Source organism: Mirounga leonina, unplaced genomic scaffold, assembly GCF_011800145.1.
Source record: "Mirounga leonina isolate KUSES-001 unplaced genomic scaffold, KU_Mleo_1.0 Mir_168, whole genome shotgun sequence".
Taxonomy (NCBI): Eukaryota; Metazoa; Chordata; class Mammalia; order Carnivora; family Phocidae; genus Mirounga; species Mirounga leonina.
In genome coordinates this window covers 14,694,793-14,718,171 of record NW_023270426.1, presented here as the reverse complement: position 1 = coordinate 14,718,171, position 23,379 = coordinate 14,694,793, and the positions used below count along the sequence as shown (strand labels likewise).

Here is a 23,379-nt window from a genome sequence, read left to right as displayed (position 1 = left end):
GGAGGCCATCATGGGGAAGAGAACAGGGCATGTTTGAGGCAGTCAAACAAGGCCAAGATCTGGAGTGCAGAGCGACAGAGAACAAGGTTCTAGAAGAGACATGAGGTAAGAGAAGGGAACAGATTACCTCCTCACCCTCTCACTGTCAAACACGTAACACTACTGTATTTATAGTGGAGTCATCTGCCTTGTTATCTGGCTGTTGACATTAGTGCTTCTGTGTTCAGAAGCCTACATGAAGAGAAGGTTTCTGTCAGGTGCACTGAAATTGATCAACAATGGAATTTAGGCTGTTGACAAGCATATTATTGAAATGATGGAAAGGCACAGTACAAATTGACTAAGTCCAAATCAGGACAGGAGAGACTAGGGGCATGATGGTCAGGTAAGTCAGAAAATTCACCACCATGTTTGGTAACTGTAGCTCAAACCCATAGCTCACTGACTGACCATGGGCAGGAACTATCTTAAGTAAAGAAGTTATTAAGTTATTTCTAAGTAATTCTTTTTTTTTTTAAAGATTTATTTATTTACTAGAGAGAAAGCACAAGCAGGAGGGACAGAGAGAGAGACAGAGAGAATCTCAAGCAGACTCCCTGCTGAGCGTGGAGCCTGATCCTGGATTATGACTTGAGCCGAAACTAAGAATCAGATGCTTAACCGACTGAGCCACCCAGATGCCCCCCTAACTAATTCTTAAGTAATAAGATAGCGTATAATTTACTTAACATTCTTATTCTGAAATAATTAAAGACTTACAGGAATTTGCAAAAATAGTACAGAGATCTCATATACCTTGTCCCCAGTTTACACTTTGGTAACTACAGTACAATAGCAAACCCAGGAAATGGACATCAGTGCAGGTGTGTGTATACTTCTGGGCCACTTTATCACATGTGTAGATTTTATAACCACCAGCACAATCAATATATTTAAGAGTTTTATCAGCACAAAGTTCTACCTTATGCTACCCCTTTATAATAACACCCATCCATCCTTTTCCCCACCACCATCATTGACTTCTGGCAACCTTTATTCTGTTTTCCATCTCTACAGTTTTGTCATATATATATGGAACCACAGAATATATTATATATAAGTTATATAAATGGAATCAGTTATATAAATGGAAGCACAGAATATCTGATGTTTTGAGATTGGTTCTTTTCACTCAGCATAAAGCTCTGAAATTCACCAAGTCACTACACATTTCAATAGTTTTTTCTTTTATTGTTGCATGTATCCCAGGGTATGGATATACCTCAGTGTGTCTGACCATTCAGGTACTCAGAACTTTTTTGGTTGTTTCCATTTTTTGGCTATTGAAAATAAAGCTGCTACAAACATTCATGCATGTGATTTTTTATGGTTGTAAATTTTCACTTCATTGGGAAAAATGCCCAGGAGTGTGTTTTCTAAATTGTATGAAAAATGTATATTGAGTTATTTAAGAAACTACCAAGCTATTTTTCAGAGTGGCTGTACCATTTACATTCCAATCAGTGATGTATGAGATCCAGTTTCTCCTCATCCTCACCAGCATTTCCTATTGTCACTTTTTAAAAAAAAAATTTAGTTCATCTAATTGGTGTGTAATAATATACTCTGCATTTAAAAAAATATATACTTGGAGTCAGTGCTTGTGATTATTATAGGTCATTAGGGTTCAAAAAAAGAGAGCTCTGAAATATTTAGAATATAATCTGTATCATCTATTATATAATACTGACTACTACTGTAAAACATTTTGCAAATCTAGAAGTCTACTTAATTAAGACGGTGGCGATGTGGGTTGTCATACCTTCATCCATGACAGCTTGCCACTGAAGAACATGCTTTGGGTATGAAGTTCTAACACTATAGGCCTGACATTGCCAGTCTCTGAATCCAGGCAAACCTGCAGGACAAGGTGGATTCTCACATATTCTGTATTGTTTTCTGGGACCATTACAATCCCTTGCTTCAGAACCTAGCCTAGAAGAGATAGTACAAATAATCAATTTTATCTTATTTTAATGTTAACTACTCATTTAAAAAAATTAAAAGGCATTGAATTAATAAGGTATAATCCTTTATATTAAATCTACTTTTGAAAATGTGGATACATTAAATGATTGCTAATGGGAGGAAATCCATATGTTTATTAAAAACCATATATATATATATATATTTCCTATTCTCAATCAATTAACTTCTAAAACACATGAGAAATAAAAGCCAACTTGCCATGGAAATGGAAGAGTAAAGGGCAGAGGCTGGGAGCAAAATAGAAAGCCTGTGATTCCCGTGAAGTCGTTTGGCATTTTTACATCCTTTCTTTAAAACTGCTTATGAAGGAATCGTGCCACTGAGCCCACACCAAGAGTAAAAGCATAACGCTGAAATGATTTTCTCACACGCCTCCCTGGGATCACTCTAGGAAGCATGGGGTTGAGCAAGCGGACCCTGAAATGCTCCCTATCTGCACACATGCTTAGCACATCTTCATTTTTCAACACTCCTCACTTATATTGATGTTGATTTTGCTCTCCTTCCCTCTCTTCCTGAAGTCCCATCACCTTCCTGCCTTCTCACAGTTCCCTTCATTGTGGACTTACTTTTTCTAATGCATGTCTCCCTGTTCATTTAAACACACCAGTTTCTTTGATTTACTCAAGAAACCACCCCATGCAACATTTAATTCTTTGTTCTTAGAAGCGGTGGTCTTATTTTCTTCTTGGGAGATTTTTTTATCATTTAAACAATTTGAGGGATTTTTCTGTTTCCCAACATGGGGTGGGGTTTGAGGGGCTTCTTCTGCTTTCCAACACTGTTTATCAGTAAAACCTTTGCCTTTGGAAATTGAGGGAAAAAATGCCCTCCCCCGATCCAGGAACTTTGGCGTTTACCCAGGACATTTGCGCTCCCGACTGCTGATCCCAGAACCGCAGGTTCGGCTACAGGGGCTCCACTCGCTCCACTCTCCGGCCACATGTCCAGGTGCTGAGGTCCTGCTGGTACATTCTCCAGCCTTACACCACTATTCCAAAAGTTATGTCTTAGGTGAACAAATCAGGGCACAACGGAAAATCATTCACTGGCTTACAGAGTCACTGGGATTGCGATTAAATCACGCCTCCTAGAGCCCCACACATACAAATTGAAAAAGACCAAACATAAGTTGGCATTTGCTTCTTGTCATAGTGATACAGTGGTCCGTTCTCTCAGTTCTCCTGTCAGATCATATGGTCTTGTTACGAAAACAGCGCACCCATATTCGCAGGACAGCCCTGAGAATTCAGTACGTACGACAGAGATCGGGTAAAGAGGGAAGTTGGGGTGGCACAGCCACAAAGGAAAACTAACACAGTCTAAGAAACATAACAGTTTAAAATGGACAAATGACAAAAGCACAGAGTCATACATCAGAATGGAAAATAAAACCTAAATGTTCTTCCATAACTGGAGTGAAGCAGACATTTCGGCAAACCTAGCAACTGTGATTTGAAATGTTGTTGGTCTTCTTTTCTTGTAATTAAAAAAAAAGTATGATTTAATTTTAGCACTTTCCTTTATGCCTTCTTTCTTTTTTCTGAAAGAGTTCCCATCAAATATAAACGTTAACATTACAGCAAGTTTTCTTTTGAAAGCCGTTTACTTGAAAGACTTAGGCAAATGGATTCTATGAAATTCCGTCACTTCCTTCCACTTATTCTGCAGCTTATTTTGTATTGATTAACTGAGAAAGATAACCATGAAAGAAGAGAAAGGAATATACTCATTCTCTTGTTTATATTTATATTTTCATCCACTTTAAACAAAGGCAGCCGAAGAGGCCGTTTCTGGGGCCGCCAAGGAATGGGTGCCAAGACTTGGAAGGTAAACTATAATAATTTCTTTTTATTTCTGAAAAATCAGATATATCACGGTCATGGCAAACATGTTAAAAGTAAAATTAACTGAACAAAATCATGTTGAGAATAATAAGTAAATATTAGCAAAATTCAGATTAATGACTGTAGATGGAGTTGAGCAAGCTGATCCTTCCAGATCTAAACAATTTTCTGCACTTAATAGCAACATGATTTATAAGGGATTTTGCAGAAATTAGAGAAACACTCTAATCTTCACGTTTCCCATTTCAAAATGTGAATGATAATCATATTTACCTAATGGACTTTGCAGGAGTAGAATGAAGCACTAAGCACAGTGCGTAGCCCATACTAAACTTAATAAAAGTTAACAATAATTAATAATGATAATGACAAATTGTATGTACTATTATATTAATGTCATTAATTAGTTTCTAGAAGTCTAACCAAAATTCTATTCATTCTGATCTTAACTGATTTATATCTCTTTAGAATTTATTTTGAGATTAGGTTTTGCAAAGCTGTTTTTAGAGGAGAGAATTTAGAAAACTATGCTACATAGGTTTGTGTGAGCCCAGATAATGCTTTTCTAGGCAATAAAATAATTAGTTCCTGCAGATTTTTTCCAATAATGTCAGATTTTAAATTCACCCTCTTTCAGATTTCAAGAACTTTTAAATCTATGCTTGAAAGAAAAATCTCAACAACTCAGTGTATTGACAGCACAGGACACTGAGATTTTGTATGAAGATTGTCATTAAATTGAGATTTTGTGTGAAGATTCAGTCTGAAAATTGCAGAAGGGGGGAAACCATGTCCTTTTAAACAATTTGCTGGCGTTAAGGATTGACAATCTAATGCCATTCATGGAAAAAAAAAAATCCAACATGGAAACTGTCAAACTTCAGTTGGTCAAATCGTTCTGGCTTACTTGAAGGGTGTTTATGTTTCCCGTTGTGAATATCATAGCTCTTTGCTCATTTAGCAGCAAGCTGGCGTTGAAAGGCTGGGCTAGCATTCACAGCAGACTAAAAATATGTTGTAAAAGACCAGCATCTGGGCTTGCACATCATTTAAACCGGACCACATGGGGCAGATGAAGAGAAATAGAGACAGATCTACAAGCTAAATTTGCATACAGAAACCAGTGAAATTTAAAGAAAGCATAGTATAGTATTTAAAGTTCATCACCTTGCAGAGAACCAGATCTCTGGATGAAACCGGGGAGAACCTGCCTTTGTGTCTTCTAGTTGGTGTTGTACTTCAACATTGAGGGAAGTGTTAAATGTTTTGTTTAAATTGTAGTACAGTTTTGTTCCATTTGGTTTTTGTTTAAATTATTATATAATATATTCCATTTGGTTTATGTATAAAACGACCCTAATGATGCTTTTCATATATTTTCTGGCAGCATATTTTGCTTCATTTGTATTTTTGAGCCCCCCAAAAATGATATTACAACCTGGTTTTAAAAAGACAAAATTTGTCATATCTACTAATTCAGTCTGATTTATGAAAATGCTAAGGAAATATAAAATATAAGTTATTTCTGGGACAGTACATGATCTAAAAAATTGACTGTATTTCCATTCTGTCAAGTTTCTATGTGGACATGTCTGGAGAGTTCATGAAAACATCAGATTGGAAGAGGTCTGTGAAGATGACAAAGGGAACATCATTGTCTAATCAAATCTTCTTGTACATACATTGTTGGATGAGAGAAGAGGAGGACAAAAGGCATAAACTCTCTACATATGGAAATGTGTGAGTGTAAGGATATTACAGTCATTATATTTTCAATAAAGAATCATGAGGGTAAATTTCAAGAATCTCAATTTAGGGAAGTAAATAACTAAAATATATTACGTAGAATTCTTCCAAACAGGCTAAAATTTTACTAAATTTGTATTTAACTTGCCTTTCCCCTCCCCCAATTCCTAGCAGGTTTTGTCAGTGAAAAAACATAGATTTCTTGGTTTTCACTACATCATTTACCAACTCTTTAGCATCTGTTAAACGTAGATGTAAACATAGGTGATAGAATTACAAAAAGAAGAGAAGAAAGAAAAAGGCTGCTTTTAATTTGGAAAAGGCTATGTAGAAAGTGTAGATAAATCCCTATCTTTACAATTATTTTGAATCATAAAATTCTATAGGCACCTTCTCAGACTTAATTATACACTCCTAGATGACCTAGTTATATAGCTAGATTAACATCACTCTACACTATCAAAAATTACAAAATTACACGATCTTGTAACAAATTGTAAAAAAATTCCCCGTTTTGTTTCTTGGTTTGCAGCGTACCAGGCTAGCAGCGTTTTGTGTGAGGTTGAAAGCATTCAGATATTTTAACACTACAGCACTCCTCAGCCGAGTTTTGGAAACTATTTTCATAATGGCTCCTAGAACAGCAGGAACAGATGGATATTTGAAGAAGCCCACCTGGTCTGAGGAACTGAGAAGTCCATTAGTTATTTCAATACAAAAGCATTACAGAACCGCTGAAAGAATATTGTTAGCACAATTAGAGGGAAATAAAAACATTTTACTTTTGATGAGCAATTACAACTTTGATGGCTAAAAGAATTAAGTTTATTTTAGAGACCTTCAAGAATGCAAATCATTCTCATAAATATCAGATGAAAAAAAATAATAGCAGAAAAATACTGAGGACATCAGTTTATAAAAATGAAGGGATTTTATATTGCTAAAGAACTAAGAAGAATGGGTTGTGTGATGTTTGAAGAAATACGGCTGAATAGTTGGTTATCTTTCTTTATTAGGGTTTTCATGTTTCAGGAAAGATAAAAATTATAGCTGGGGCAGAATTTTATGATTCCAGCAATAAATTACTCAACATAATACTGTGAGGCTTGCCCAATACGCACACATTATTGTACTTTTGTGTATAATTAAAAAAATAAATAAAACCAACCCAGATTCTGACTCTCCATATAAACTCACAGAAAAACATCTGGCACAGTCTGTAAACAACTGGCTGATAATTCACAGAAATTCCCTTTCCAGAAAACATTTTTCTATTGATTGTATCTAGTGATAAAACATTTCTAGTCTTAAAGATATTTTGTACTTAAACAGTTTGTACATTTTTTCTTTTTTAATTAGAGAAATCATAGAAGTAATAAATGATGACATGATTATGTCAAACAACCCAAAAGTGTCTGGGAAAATAATTTTATTTACCCTCAGCTACCCTTGCTTTCAGCCATCAATCCCACTTCCCTCTCAAGAGCTAACTACTAATTACAGTTTGGAGTTTATATTTTCAAACCATTTTTTAGGAGTTTAGTAATATATACAATGTATGTGTATTCATAACTGGTTTTTTGGTAAATATCAAAGGGTATCAAAGTATTAATTTTTCTGACATGCCTACATATTAATCATCATGTCTTTTAGATCTTTTCAGTTTCTATGTATACATCTACCTCATTCTTTTAACAGCTACATTGTAACCATTCTCCACATCATGAATATTTTCATTGTTTCTCATGCTCATCATTGCAAATTGCATCCTTACATAAGTATTTGTGTGTGTGTGTATTTACATGCACACACATCTGTCTTTGTGAAAGACGTGCATTTCCTTTGCACAAAATTCTAGCAGTGGAAAGGCTGAATTTCCATAATGTTCATTTTTAAAAACAATGTGTTTTTAAGCTAGCATTCTATATAACTTCATTGTTTTCATTAAGTAATTCACTCCAAGTAAGCTTTAAGTTGTTGTTTCTTTTTAAATGTAATAAACATATATGTTCTTCAGAGGCAAGGTGTCTGATCTTATATCTATAATGAGTAAAGTGATTAACCATTCTGCTTTCTCTTTACAGAATAAACATTAGAAAATAATGTAAGCTATTGAACTGTTATCTTTTGAGTAAGTTTAACTATGGCTATATATTTAGATGGGATCTACCTCCTTCATATTCTTCAAAAGAAAATTATTTTTCAACAGCAATAATTTTGATATGAAAATCAAAAGAAAATTAATTTTCAACAGCAATTACTGTGATATGGAAATGTGTATTAATAAATATTTCTGTAACTTTATGAAACATATTAAACAACTCAGTCAAATATTTACTAATCTTCAAAATGTCAGTTAGAATATTTTATTTATGATGTTTGAAATGACAAGGAAAAATTATACTCAGTGGCTTTTCTGAGACAATGTTTTATAACTGAAAGGATTCATTAGCTCTGGAAGTTTGACTTTATGCTATTATTTGTGATTATTTACCTCTGTTTAACTTAAATACTAAAAATAAATTCATTTTTTTGGTTAAAGTGATACACATATCTTTCAATGTTCTCATAAACAACAATAATAAAAAAACTGCATTTATGTTAACAAAACCACTATAGATTTGGTAAAATATAAAAGTTAAAATTGAAAATAAGTGAAATACTGAAAATTTTTTATGTATTTACTGAAGGTATTCCACTGGTATTAAGATGGATACATATATAACTGGCAGAAGAAAGTGCGAGTTTCTTGAGTTTCATTCCATGTTCTTAATTAACTTCAGACAACTCAAATGACTTACCTTACCAGCGTCACAATCAGTTCCATCCATTGGTGGATCTAGCTTCGTTCTGCATTCTTTCTCACCCTCTACCTTGCACCATAACCCTGTGCAAATAACATGCTGAAAACAAGGCCATAATAACTAATAAGGAGAGGCATGATATTTTTGAGGTGAAGTCAATAATTTTTGAGAAAGCTGTTTTGATAGAACAACAGAAATTGTCTGAAGAAAAATATGCTTTAGGTACTTTTCATATAAACTTATCATTGAGATAGCGTATGGCTGATGTATAGTGATGAGAATATTGATACATGAAAAACAGAAAATCTGTTTAATATATTTAAATATTTGTACATTTCTTAAATAAGACACATGTGATTACCCAAGATTAAGTAGCTACAACAGAACAGTGTAGGCTAAAAACCATTATTTGTACCATTCCATGAACCAGGCTGGAAGAATAAAAGTGATGTGTTTGTGGTATGAATTTAGTGCCCGGTGTCCTAAAGCCTGTCCTCACTTACGCTCTGCTTTACGCTGAAAGGCCATGGTTAGTATTTCATTATTTCACCAAATAGCTTTGGCCCTTGACACAATACAGACTCTGTTATCAGTCATTTTCACCTCAGTTTGAATGAGTTCTAGGTCTCCAGGATACAATGAACTTTTTCCAGGGAAAAGTTAGAGGGAATAGCAAAAATCCTGGGATTGGGCAGCAGAGACATAGTAATTGTGAAAGAAGAGAACTCTGAAAACAGGCAGGAAGGAAGACTGTCAGAAACCTAAGCCCCAGCTCCAGTGGCTGCCATCCCAGAGACAGAATGAGGCACACAGGACCCATTCACATTTCATAGAAGTATGAAATCCACGAGGGACATTTAAAGGTGATTGGAGTAATGCAGAGTGAAGATGACTGCGTTACCTATCCAGATACGTGGAGAAGGTGGAGGAAGACAGATCAATAAAGAGAATAAGTCATGGGGCGCCTGGGTGGCTCAGTCGTTAAGCGTCTGCCTTCGGCTCAGGTCATGATCCCAGGGTCCTGGGATCGAGCCCCGCATAGGCTCCCTGCTCTGCAGGAAGCCTGCTTCTTCCTCTCCCACTCCCCCTGCTTGTGTTCCCTCTCTCGCTGTCTCTCTCTCTATCAAATAAATAAATAAAATTAAAAAAAAAAGAGAGAGAGAATAAGTCATGGCAATGTGAAAGGCACAGTCTCAAACGAGATTTTAAAGTAAACAAGATTGTAAAGATTGAAAAACCAAGTCTTGAATACCACGAAGGACGAGGGACTCCATATTTGGAGGGAAAAAGAAGCCACTTAGCAGTTGACCAGCAGGTTGAGAAGATAAAAAGGCTATTTTAGGGGGTTTACTCTGATGGTATAGGCAAAATAGATGAAAAATCACCACAAAGTAAAAATTAGCTTATGACCCAAATTTATTAAATACTTTGGGAAAGATATTTAAATGAATGCTTTAAGCAGGTTAGTTACAATTCTAATACTGAATTTGTCACAAGGCCCCAAATAATATTTTCCTATTCTTTCTTTCTTTAAAAATATAATTTCTCAGGGCGCCTGGGTGGCTCAGTTGTTTAAGCGACTGCCTTCGGCTCAGGTCATGATCCTGGAGTCCCGGGATCAAGTCCCGCGTCGGGCTCCCTGCTCAGCAGAGAGTCTGCTTCTCCCTCTGACCCTCCCCCCTCTCATGTTCTCTATCTCATTCTCTCTCTCAAATAAATAAATAAAATCTTTAAAAAAAATAAAAATAAAAATATAATTTCTCTTAAAAATTATATAATGTATGGCAAGAGTGGGATATATCCTATTCCCCTTATTTTATCTGCTGTGACAGCTTTTCGGCTTCAAAATACTTCATCCAAATATATCGCATTATATTTAGGCAATGATTTAGCTTAACTTACATGCTTTGTTTACATATAACATTTACCAAAAATTCATCCAGGGATTTATTTTAAAGAATGTCAATGTCTAAATCAAATTGCTTCTCTGCAATATTTTAGACTCTTTCAAATAAACAGATAGGTTTTTTATCATGTACTTTTGTGCACACATTTATATTTGAATTAATGGATCTCTAACCTAAGAATCATAGTTCCTAAATGTATTTTTCCCCTTAATACCTTTCTGTTAAGGTTGTCATTTAATCATGGGATCAAATGCTAAATTTGCCAACAAAGAACAAGTTTGCTTTATGTGTATTCAATAAATCTTAGCTGTATTATTACATGAGTTATTTTTGCCAAGCTCATTAGTTAACAAATGCATATTGAACAAAAAAGCAAATCTTGTATACTGTAGTTTTATAATAATACTGGTTTACTGAACACTGTTGGTGGTCTAAATTCTGACCTTCCACTATTATCTGCTATTCAAAACAGCAGGTACTCTAATTGATTCCCACTTGAGGTGCTGGGAGCATAAAAGCAAACTTGGCAGCTTTTCAAGATAAGCACAATCATGTAGAATAAATCTCTCAGAGAGGAGATCTCTTTACCCTTTATGTTCTGCAGGTCCAGGGATCTTATGGGAAGTAAATTACAGCCTCATTCTTAAAAATAACTCAGATTCAGGATTTCAAACTAAACTGTCAAAAGTAACACAAGAAAATGTTGAAGAAATGGTATGGACTGTTTTCACCTTGAGAAGTAGAATATCTCAGATGTGGATATGAAGGCTAATATCAAGCCTTTCTTAAGATATTACAAGGATACTATTAAGGGGCAAGGGGCACCTGGGTGGCTCAGTCGGTTAAGGGTCCAACTCCTGATTTTGTCTCAGGTCATGATCTCATGGTCCTGAGATCCATCCCTGCCTCAGGCTCCCCACTCCGTATATGTTAGGCTAGAGTCAAATTTTTTTTTTTTTAATAAGCCAATTGCTTTTTTTTTTTTAAAGATTTTATTTATTTATTTGACACAGAGAGAGACAGCGAGAGAGGGAACACAAGCAGGGGGAGTGGGAGAGGGAAAAGCAGGCTTCCCGCAGAGCAGGGAACTGAGCCACCCAGGCGGCCCAGAGTCATAATTTTTGCAACTGAATTGCTAAAAGCACTTAATGTATCAATTAAGAAAAGAACTTTAAAACTTCAAATTCAAAGTTTTGCATAGGAATCCAGGACAGAAATGCACACCTCAGCTTTTCCTAGAAAACTAATAAATAATAATGCAATATTCTTTTTTAAAATTCTTCCATAATAAGAAAAGACCATTAAAAGCATATAACAGGAATTTGGATGTTTATCTCAAGTAGGCTTTTAAAAATGTTTACATAAAAATACCATATAGTTTAAATGAAATAATTTAAGTGGAAGATTAATTGTCCATGTATAAAAATCATAAATTTTATCTTCAAAGATAACCTATACTCATATCTTTCTTTATAACAAATAGTTACATTAAGATGTTCTGAAATTTATGTCAAAATAAAAAAATCTTGGGGTGCCTGGGTGGCTTGGTCAGTGAAGCATCTGCCTTCGGCTCAAATCACGATCCCAGGGGTCCTGGGATCGAGCCCCGCATCGGGGTCCTGGGATCGAGCCCCGCATCGGGTCCCTGCTCAGCGGGAAGCCCGCTTCTCCCTCTCCCACTCCCCCTGCTTGTGTTCCCTCTCTCGCTGTGTCTCTCCCTGTCAAATAAATAGATAAAATCTTTTAAAATTTTTTTTAAATTAAAAAAATAAAAAAAATCTTAGGTGCATACATATGGAAGTAACAATTAAATCTTGTACATGTAACTCCTTGTTCTACCACTTATATTATCTTCCAAAATACAATTTCAATAAGTTAACATTTGGTTGCAAATGTAATTCAGTATGGGATAATATTATTAAAAACATTCATTTCCATCACAGATCATCATAGTACTTTTAAGGGTAGAAGAGAAGAAAAAGGGGAAAAGGGTATTTTAAAACACAGAAAACAAAGACTCTAAGGGAATAATAAAAAGCAGGAATATAGTTCTTTGTAAATACTAATAAAATTGAAAATTAATAAAGAAAAAAGAGAAGGCAAAAAAAAAAAAAACCACACCCTACTATTAGGAATAAAATGAAGGTATAACTACAGATAATGTCAAGTTTAAACAAATAAAAAGATATGGACAACTTTCTGCCAATAAACTTGACAACTTACAGGAAATGAAAAGATATTTTAAAAAACTTACTAAAAACTTACTAAAACGGACTGAAGAAGAAAAAGAGAAGCAGAACTATTCTGTAACAATAAAATAGCTAAAAGTGATTGTTAAATATCTTCCCACAAAGGATACATCTGGTCCAAAAACTAACAGTCTTTCAAAAAACTTAGATTCTCATTTTATGTGAGCTCTCTAGAGAAGAGAAAAAGAAGGAACATGTTTGAACACACTTACAATATCCAAACTAGACAAGGATTTCAAAAGAAAATGAAAACAGTAATCTACCTTATTTATTAATCTAGATTTAAATATGCTAGATTAAATATGCTAAGTTTTAACAGCAAAGCATTAAAAAAATGCAATGCCATGGCCAAGTTGGGTTTTTCTTCAGAACACAAGGTTACTATAATATCAGAGATTTGATGAATATAATCAAGTGCATCAATAACTTTAAAATCTATGATTTCTGTAACTATGGTACAAAGTACATAATGCAATTCAGTATCTATTCATTAAAAAAAAAAATCTTAGCAAACTAGCCACTGAAAGAAATGTCTTCACAATTACTGGACACCTATGAAACTACAACAAACAGCATGAAAAATAGTGAAATGTTGAAAGTTTTCTTTTAAAATTAGGAAAATGGCAAAGATAGCATCTTGGCACCCACATCAGCAAGTGAGTACATGGTGTATTCAAACTGGCAAGAGGAAAAAAATAACTGTCAATGTAAACTCCTGAACTCAGCTAAAATTTTATTCAAGACTGACAGTTAAATAAAGAGTCTTTCCAGGAAACAAAAACTGAATATTTACCACCAACCAATCTTCTCAAAAAGGAACTTCTAACTGATGTATTTCAAGAAGGAATATGATCTCATAGGAAAGGACTGAAAAACAACAGTGAGCAAAGAGACTGATAAAAATGAGGATAAGTCTAAATAAATGTTGAATATGGAAAGCAACAATAATTGGATTTTAGCCAATGTTATAAAACTTCCTCACAGGGGGAAAAAATACTAGAAATGTAGCTTATTTACATCTCAAAAACTTTATCCTTTAACAGAGAAGATTTGGCCCCTGGCAGTCAAATAAGCTTGATGTTTTTTCTCTTTTCCCTCCTCTACTCCAAATATTTCAAGATCTTTAGTGGCAGAAGTTGAGTAGCAGACATGGGGAAAAATGCAGTCGAAGCCCAGCCAAAAAAATGAGGCGGCAAGCTGCAAAGGACTCCTGAACAGAACACATCAGAAAGTATGAAAGAGAGAGTCAGGAGTGAGAAGAAATGTAGAGAAAGGAAGATTTTCAGGACCTAGTTAATGAAGCTCCAAAGAAAAGAAAAAGAATGTAAAGTAAAAAGGAACTCTCTGAAATATTTCAAAGAAAAATGATGCAGAAATCCCTAGTATGAAAGAGAGCGAAAAAATAAAAAGATTCCCCTTTTGCAATGGTGGAGTCAGTTCCCCAAGGCCAACCATCTTGTAGATCACAACAATCATTTGTGGGCAGAATACAAAAAACAACCACCTGCTGGTTCTGGAGAATGAACAGAGGTAGGTGAACTTTTTAGGGGAGCTGAAGGGATTGGCACAAGTTGCGTTTACCACCTTTGTAGCTTTGATCTGACCATGGGCTGTGGTCATGGCATGACACTAAATGGCTAAAGCAACAGTGAGAAACATGCCATCTTTTTAGACTCGTGAAGACAGACACTGCTGTGGTGAAAGCTGTCAAAAACTGACTGGCCAATCTCAAAAGGAAGAGAGAGAAGCCTGTCATCAGCTTGCACCTGACCCACACATCCAGAGAACACACTCCGTATAGGCCAGATAAGGAAAAAGTGGACTGAAGGTATGAGCTGTTGTCCACGGTGGGTAAGACAAAGTTTCCAGTTTGAATCTAACACTTAATTCTCTGGGGAGGGGTAGGGGTTGTGGATGAGTGCAGAGAGGAGATACTCTTTAGAGGAATATAACAGAATTCAGAGTACCTGCAATAGGGTCAGCAAACTTACTCTGTAAAGTGCCAAAGAGTATATATTTTAGGCTTGTGGCCATATGGTCTCTGTTGCAACTATTCAACACTGTCACTGTAGCTTGAAGGTGGCCAAAGAGAACATATGAACAAATGGGGGCAACTGTGTTCTAGTAAAACTTTATTTAAAAAAGCAGGGAACCAGTCCCCAGGCCACAGTTTGTAAGAAATTAATGTATTAATATATAATGTGTTAATGTACTCATATTGCAGAACAAAACATGTCTACACAAATATTTATTCACAAGTGATCAGAGTAGCCTTACTCATAATAGTTAACATCCCAGATGTCTACTAAGGGGTGAGTTAATAAAGAAAATAGGTTATCTACCAGTGGAATACTATTTACCATGAGAGAAAAAGACTGATTCCTAATACACATAAAAGCATATAATGAATGTATGATTTTTGAATGCAGGCGGAAAACATGGTTTCTCTAATAGGAAGTGGTAAAGGAGAAAAAGAGGAAAAATAGAATATAAATATGAAACACTAACACAAAACAGGTTGACAGAATTAAAATTCCAAATAAAACTAATTTAAATAAATGCAAAAATGTTAAATTAGCTGATGAAAATACAAAAAAAAAAACCCTATTACATTGGTTTAAACAGAAAAATACTGCTTTTCTCTAGTAGACATATCTATATCTAGATCCATAGCCACAGGTATATTTATATCTGGAAAGGCTGAAGATAGAGGTATGGAAAATATTAGCCAGAATAGAAGTTTTAATGCCAGACAAAATAGATTTTAAGGCACAAGTCATAATAAAATGGAAAAGGAAAAAAGGATCAAGCAAATGAAAAACTGTGTGTATATACCTAGTAATATAAATCAACATTATTTAATATATGTAATTCTCTGCATGAATAAATTAAAAAACAAATCCAAAATGTCTCTGGTGCTAAAGAAATATTTAAGCTAAAAGAAAGGGAAGGTACTATATAAGATTTTAATTCCAAAGTAGGGAAGAATGCGTAGAAGATGGAAAAACAAGGAAACAAACAAAAAATATAAATAGCACAACCTTCATGGGAGAATTTGATGGATTTGTCCACCTCAAAATTAAGAGACAAAGGACAGTGTATAAAAAGTTAGTATACACACAACAAACACACTATTGCTAAGGCATAAGGAATTTTTACCTAGAACATAGAACAGCAAATCAGCAAGAAAAAAGCCAGAAAACTGAAAAAACGGGTGAAAATGTAAATAGGCAATTTACAAAGATAGGGACTTAAAAAGATAAAAGCCCATGTCAGTAAAAAGTCATGGGAAAAAATGAGTTCTAGGAAAAGAAGTAGCTGGATTATGCAGTCAAGTAAGTTGCCATGAAACTCATGTCCTCACAGACTAGGCAGTGCTAAAGCTCGAAGGATAAGATTTAGCTTTGATTAGAATACGACACATTCAGAATCAATTCCTGGTAGTTCTAACCCACCATAGTTTTACTGCTCTTATAGGAAGGAAGGATTTAAAATTTGCAACTTCATCAATCTTTTTTTTAAATTTTATTATGTTATGTTAATCACCATACATTACATCATTAGTTTTTGATGTAGTGTTCCATGACTCATTGTTTGCGTATAACACCCAGTGCTCCATTCAGTACATGCCCTCTTTAATACCCATCACCAGGCTAACCTGGCAACTTCATCAATCTTGACAACATGTTTTATCAGTGATGCTATCTTAATTGCCCTAACAATTACTAGCCATCGAGGGCTATTTGATGCCACATCTTTTCAAGTCCAAATTCCTGTTGCCTCTGGAATTTCACAAGGCCAGATCAAAGACTCAGCCTTTTAGAATTCTTCATAATCTACCTCATTTCAATGGCAGCCTCTTCACTGGATCACATGAGAGGTTTTAGAAGTCCATTGCCTTTGATGTACCAATTCAATATAAGAAAAATGTGAAACTGGAACTTTCTTCATTACTTTTTTAAGTCACCATATGATTTGATCAAAGCAGGAAGCTTTCTATATGATATAATATACATCCAATTCACTATGTGCCTACTCCAAAACCAAAGGCAGATCCTTAGGTTTCCTGGAGGTCTTCAGGTTTTTAGCATACTTCCTTCTCACTCAAAAAATGCAACTCTCATGCAGCCACTCCTTACTGTTTCTAGGGAAACACCCATACTTCTGAATTCTGAGCCAGGGTGGGTAAGTTCAGGAAGCTACTATGATGACTTGATGCTGTTTGGACTTATGCTGGCTCAGCCACAAGATGCCAGATGGCCTAGAAGTACCAACTACTTAGGACTCAGGAACGAGCCTTCAAGAAGTTAGCACATTAAGTCAGAAGAGTGAGCTATTATTACTGGAGGTTGAGTTGTTTCACAATCATTTAAACATTGTCTTTATGCCTCAACAGATGTCTATTCCTTTAAACATTTTGCAGATGTAAGTTACAATCCTAAGGGTAAATTTACATCATTAATTAGATCAGCATGTATGTAATGTTGGAGTCTCTAGCACTTGTGTATAACTATCTGTTTACACATATGGAAAGCCATATTTCTTAGCTAATTCAAATACTATGGACCAACTGCCATTGTCTCTAAGACTCTACCAGAGACACACATGTAGAAGAGTTGCTATGAATCCTCACTCCATGCAACCTGATACTTATTTATAATTGATGGGAAATGGGATGATCATAGGATGCCTGATTAACTCACATATAAGATGTGAAACATAAGCCATCTGTACTTATAGTTGGTTTTGTGTAATCACTGAGTTAATACTGAATAACATTTAGTTTATCTTAATGCTATCCTGACGTATGATATATCCAAGACTTGACTATGAGTGAAAATTTAGAATCATTATTCCATCACTCAACTGGTTCACTTCTTCATTTAACATATATTTTTTGAGCACTGTTTTAGGTGTCAGAGGAACAGTAATAAAAAGAACTGATAGATAATTTCTTCGATGTTACCAAGCCTGTCTTCTAAGAGACTTGTTTTGTTTATAAAGGCTGGATGACTGACTAGCAGATGTGGTGACTGCATGTGTATCCACGTGTGTGGCTTAACCAGGAGAACTCTCCAATATTCTACACTTCACAACTATTTCCCTTATATTTTTAAGTTATACCTCCTGACACATGTTCAGGGATTTCCAGATGGCTCCAACTCACAGAGTACCAAATCTTGTGGGAAAAACAAATAAATTACATATTCTCAGACTTCTTTTTACTCCGCTCTTTTCCGCCTTTTCATTTCCACTTTGAAAAATGTCTTCACTGAGCCTCCATGATCTTGCTTTCTCTTGGTTCTGTTCCTACCAACAGATGTCTTCAGAGTTTTACTTGTTGGTTTCTCCTTATGTTCCTCGTCTCCAAATATGGTAGTCACCAACTTCTCTGTCTCTCCCTTGTCATTTTTATCTAACTCCATTCCTGCTGTAATCATCTAGTATCACATCTTCAATATCACCTACTTATTGATGACTTCCACATAAATATCTATCCCGGACCAACTTACAGCTCTAGCTGGATATTTAATGAGCATCTTAAACTTGAAACATGACTAAAACTTCATTCCAGGGCATTCTGCTTTCTCTTTTCTCTTTCCATATTCCTCCCACGATAAATGCATAGCCTGCTCTCTCACTGCCTTCAGATCTCGAAATAAATGTCACTTTCTCCAGGAGGCCTTCCCAGATCACCCTATAGAAAAGAACATCACTCCTACCCTCCCAATCCCTGGTTTTACTCCTTATTCTTCTTACCTGGGTTTACACCTCTCCAAAACATTTATTACCAACTGACATGTTATAAATGTATTTGCTAAAATGTATTTATAAATGTTTTCGCCTGTTTTTTGCAACAAAAATGTAAGCTCCATGAAAGGTGGGGTCTTTGTTTCCTGCTCTATTATTAGTGTACAAAGCTGTGCTTGAAAAGTAGTTGGAACTCAAAGAAATATTTATAAACCAGTGACTATATTTGTGAATATTCTCTTCAATGGCTCTATTGATCTAGGTACTACACTTTGTACTCTGCACTAATTTGGAATTGAACTCATGATTTTCAGGAGTTGTATCAGAAAATGATTGTGGAATCACAGAGGTCCATTCTCTTAGCTCTAAGACTCAGAAAGATAACATAGTCCAACTTTTTGTTTTATAGAGTGTGTCTTAAAGAGAAAAAAATTTTTGACTAAGGCTACACAACTAATAAGAGGCAGAAGCATTATTAAAGACTGGGTTCATGGCCCTCCAACCAGTGTTCTCCAATCAAACCCTGACCCAGAGGTGTTGCTTTTCCACAGCAGTCCAATTCTTTCAGGATTGTTTTAAAAATAAATTTTAAGAAATATTACACACAGATAGAAATAAAGAAAAAACTGATTTTATCAATAAAAATGTCAGACACATAAAACTTGAGGGTAAAAAAAGAGTATTTCTGAATACCTGAAACTTAATTTTATTTACAAAATGCCTAGTTAAAAATACAGCAACATCCTAGGACACTGAGAAATACAGATTTAAAATCCTATAATAAACACTTACATTTTCAGAGATGGAAGAAACTCCATGCCCGTAGGTTAGTGAGAAATAACATATAATAGAGGAGAATAGCTTAGAAAAATAAAATAAGTCAATTAAGATATTTCTTAACCCTGATGACGCAGATGCTATAGCAGAAGAAACGAAGTCAGTTAAATAAATAGGATATGATTTATGATTTTTTTTTTGAGACACAGAGAGAGCATATGATGGGGTGTCAGGGAAGGGCAGAAGAAGAGGGAGAGAGACAATCTTAAGCAGGCTCCATGCTCAGTGCAGAGCCCAATGTGGGGCTTAGTCTCATGATCCTGAGATGATGACCTGAGCTGAAATCAAGAGTCAGACACTGAACCGACTGAACCACAGGCACCCTGGGATCTGATCTATGATTTTAACCCTTAAAGAAGTTTGAGTTCCCTAAGAGGCAGTAAAGCACAGTGGTCAAAATGTACTGCATTGTTTGGATCTGCACCTAACCCTCCCTCCTGATGGGTATAAGAACTTAACAGTTATTTAACTTCTACAGGCCTCAAATTTTGTTTGTAAAATTTGTTGTAAAACAGGGCCAAGTAATAACTATGGCATATAATATCTATAGGAATCAAATTAGATCACAAATATAATTAATGTACTATGAGGCATTTTTTGAGAGTTCAAAATATTGTAGAATGGTATTAGTATGATTTAACTAACCGCAATATAAAATAATTTCTAAAAGCTCTTAAATACAATGCTTGTGAAAAATAATCTAAAATTTACCAAAATCATGTTTGCAGTTGATCATTTGCAGAGTTTTTCTAACACTTGGGGTGCCTTCTAAAACATGAAAATTTTACATTTATCAGCACTATCAATTCTCTATATCGCGTGAACTGAAACTACCTCCCACATAATACTACAATGGGGAGCAGAAAGAGCCTAGTCTGTTTTCCAAAACAATGCTAATCTCAGCACGCGGAAATGTACCTCAAAACACTCGTTTTGCCATGAAGATTTAAGAAAGAAGACTATAACCCACTTTTTTGATTGTCTGAAGGCCCAGAATGAGAACAGTGAACAAGAAGGTCAGGGAGGTATCAGGGGCAGATTGTACAGAGCCAAGTTGCCTACTATTGAATCATCACACCTGAGACTAAGTCTCAAGGACCTATAACTTTGCCACATACAAACCCTTGGGAACCAGCTCACAATCACACACCTACACCAGCAGTTCCCTTTTTTTTTTTTTTTTAAAGATTTATGCCTGTGTGTGTGTGTGAGAGAGAGAGAGAGAGAGAGAGAGAGAGAGAGAGGAGGGGCAGAGAGAGAGAATCTCAAGCAGACTCCACACTGAGCATGGATCCTGACGCAGGGCTCGATCTCACAACCTCAGATCAGGACCTGAGCCAAAACCAAGATCAGTTGCTTAACTGACTGAGCGACCCAGCCACCCTGCCAACAGTTCCTTTTGAGCTCCACTATTGCCAGATGGATTCTATAGTCTACACATTTTTTGACATGTCACATTTAAGGCAGCTCCAACTCCTTCATACATTCACTTATATTAATCTTAAGTCAAACGCTCACTGAATGCCTACCATGTGCCAGCCGCTGGGCTAGATGCTGGAGAAATGCTCTCTGCCCTCCTGGAGCTTACCCACCAGTGTGGGAAATGGATAAGAAGAAAATGGTAAGTAAAAAACTCCTTGGATAAGAACCACAAAGAAGAGAAAAGCCGTATGCTTTTTTACTTATAATGGATTTTAATTATGCTGCTAGTACTTCAAAACAGCATTATCTTCAACAAAGCCAAAGTCCTTTGAGGCAATCATAGAAACTTAGGTAGAATGAAATACAGCTACCAACTAACTCTAAGCATGACTATCAGTTTATTCCTGCAATACAAAGTGTGTGTGTGTGTGTGTGTGTTGGGAATAGGTGGGAATAGATGGGCAAGTAGGGGATGGGCAGCCAAAAGAAAAAAGAAAAGAAAGAAGGGAAAGTAAGAAGAGCTAAAATTCTTATATCAATTAAGAAGGTCATTTTGCTCAATCTTTCAGACTTCATATTTTCTAGACTGATACCATTTGCCTCTCTGAATAATTAGTGACCATTTGCGTATTAATATATAGATATTACAAAGTTTACCATCATATATTTACCCCTTTCCTGTAGTTCAACTATTTAAAAATGTACTCTCTAGTTTTTGTTCTGGTAGAACATATTTTTAACACTTTATTTTCAGGGTTAAAAGATATAATTCTTCCTCTCCAATTACATGTTCATGTATCTTTTTTTTTCTTTTAAAGATTTTATTTATTTATTTGAGACAGAGAGAATGAGAGGGAGGAGGGTCAGCGGGAGAAGCAGACTCCCTGCCGAGCAGGGAGCCCGATGCGGGACTCGATCCTGGGACTCCAGGATCATGACCCGAGCCGAAGGCAGTCGCCCAACCAACTGAGCCACCCAGGTGCCCCCATGTATCTTTTCCACTATATTTTCACCCGGTTACCTACCATGTAAGAAAGTAAGAGATTTAAAATAGAAGCACTGAGCTGGCACAATATAAATACTTCCTTGACATCAGTGCCCATTTTTGAAATTGAAATTATTGGGTCATTCCTTCCTGACTTAGATTACATGTCCACTCCTTATTTCTATCACTTCCAAAAGTGCTAGGGGAAAAAATGCAATTACCTTTTCTTAGAAAATCTCTCTTTCCAAGATTGGGGTGCTCTCAAAAGAGCCACAAACTCTGAAATAAAGTTACCTTTCCCACCTCCAATCAATGCTTCTAAACAATGAATGTGAACATACACTTAAAAAAATCGCATCTGGACACAACCCTTACCTGCATCTCTTGACAAAAGGAAGCCAATGGCCCAAAGAGAATCTGACATTGCTCGTCAGCGGTGTATGTCATCCCTGGCAACTTGGAGGGAACCATCACGGAATTGACACTCTGGGGGTTTGTCTGTAGCAAGCAGTTACTTGCCTTTGACCTGGCAAAATGCAGATGTGTGTAAAATTTTGAATTTCATGTAAAAACTTGTTGTAATTAGCATAGCAACAGGAAACATTTTTATAATGTTAAATATATGTTCTTACTTTGATTTATAAGTTCTACTGAATATCCATAGAAATCATCCCCTATATGAGAATCATTTATATACAACTATATAAGGTAATCCTAATAATAATAATATTCAAGTTAACAGAATGTTTTGGATTATAAAGGTCTTTCATAGGTCTTTCCGCTAATCTACATAACACGGTAAGGTGATTATTATTATACACACTTATAAGATGAAGAAGCTCAGACTAGGAGCGTAACTTGCCCAAAAATAATGTGTAAAGGTAAGAAATCAATTATATTTGGGGGCTGAGAGAATATATGGAAGGCTCTGTCAAGTGAGTATTAATAGTACCGATATTTTAGTATTTGACATTGTAAGACAACTTCCATTTACGAGGTGACATTTAATTTTATCATGCATCTGATTCTTGTGAAGGCCATACAATATCACGCATGTTCCTTAGGAACTACTCAAGGGTTACTGTTGCAGGGAGGTGGTGACATTAGGTATTACAGGCTCTGCATACTGTTCTCTACATCATTCACAGAATGTACTGCACATAGCTCACACCAGAGGTATGGTATGGTAGAAAACACTGTATTTTGGTGGATTTTCATATTCATTGAACAGAAAAAACAGGCTTGCCAATTGAAATGGTATGGAAACCTGAATAAAATTTATCTGTATAGTGAACTTAGCTAGCTAGGTGCTCCTCTCTACCTTCGTGAGACTTGTGCATACTTGAAACATCTCTCACTCACTTTGTATATCATGTACTATTTCAGCTGCTCCTTTAATACCAAAGGGATAAGTAAATAACAAGGGCTTTAAAATGAAAAATAAAACAAAATAGTATTTTTCATTTCTTTTTCCAACAAGAGAGAAACTGCTCCCGCTGTTGAAAGTGGCAAAGACGAGAATGAGGACTATTATAATGGTGACAACGATGTATTAATGAAAAAAATTCAGAGTTTAGAAGTATCACAATGGAAGAGTGGAGCTTGTGTTAAAGAGGTTCTTTGTGATAACGGATGTGCTGAGTGATGAGCAATGAGAATGTTTCCACGGGGAAATTTTGAAGAGGCAATTAAATACTGTGACAGATAATTTTCCAATCTTACAAATCATCTTGCTCATTCTTTTATAAGAAAATGTGGAAACTAAGAAGCAGATGGGTTAAATAATATGTTCCAAATCACACT

At 35.6% G+C, this 23,379-nt stretch overlaps 1 protein-coding gene across 1 annotated transcript in view; it reads right to left on the bottom strand.

Annotated features, from left to right (window-relative positions):
- ADAMTS19 (ADAM metallopeptidase with thrombospondin type 1 motif 19) overlaps positions 1-23,379 on the bottom strand; it is a 253,350-nt gene that overhangs the window by 86,788 nt on the left and 143,183 nt on the right. The window contains exons 10-13 of the mRNA XM_035014047.1: positions 21,952-22,102; positions 8,423-8,524; positions 2,889-3,019; positions 1,802-1,974 (exon numbers count right to left, since the gene is read on the bottom strand). Coding sequence (XP_034869938.1) covers positions 1,802-1,974; positions 2,889-3,019; positions 8,423-8,524; positions 21,952-22,102 — 557 coding nt within the window. The remainder of the gene's footprint in view (positions 1-1,801; positions 1,975-2,888; positions 3,020-8,422; positions 8,525-21,951; positions 22,103-23,379) is intronic.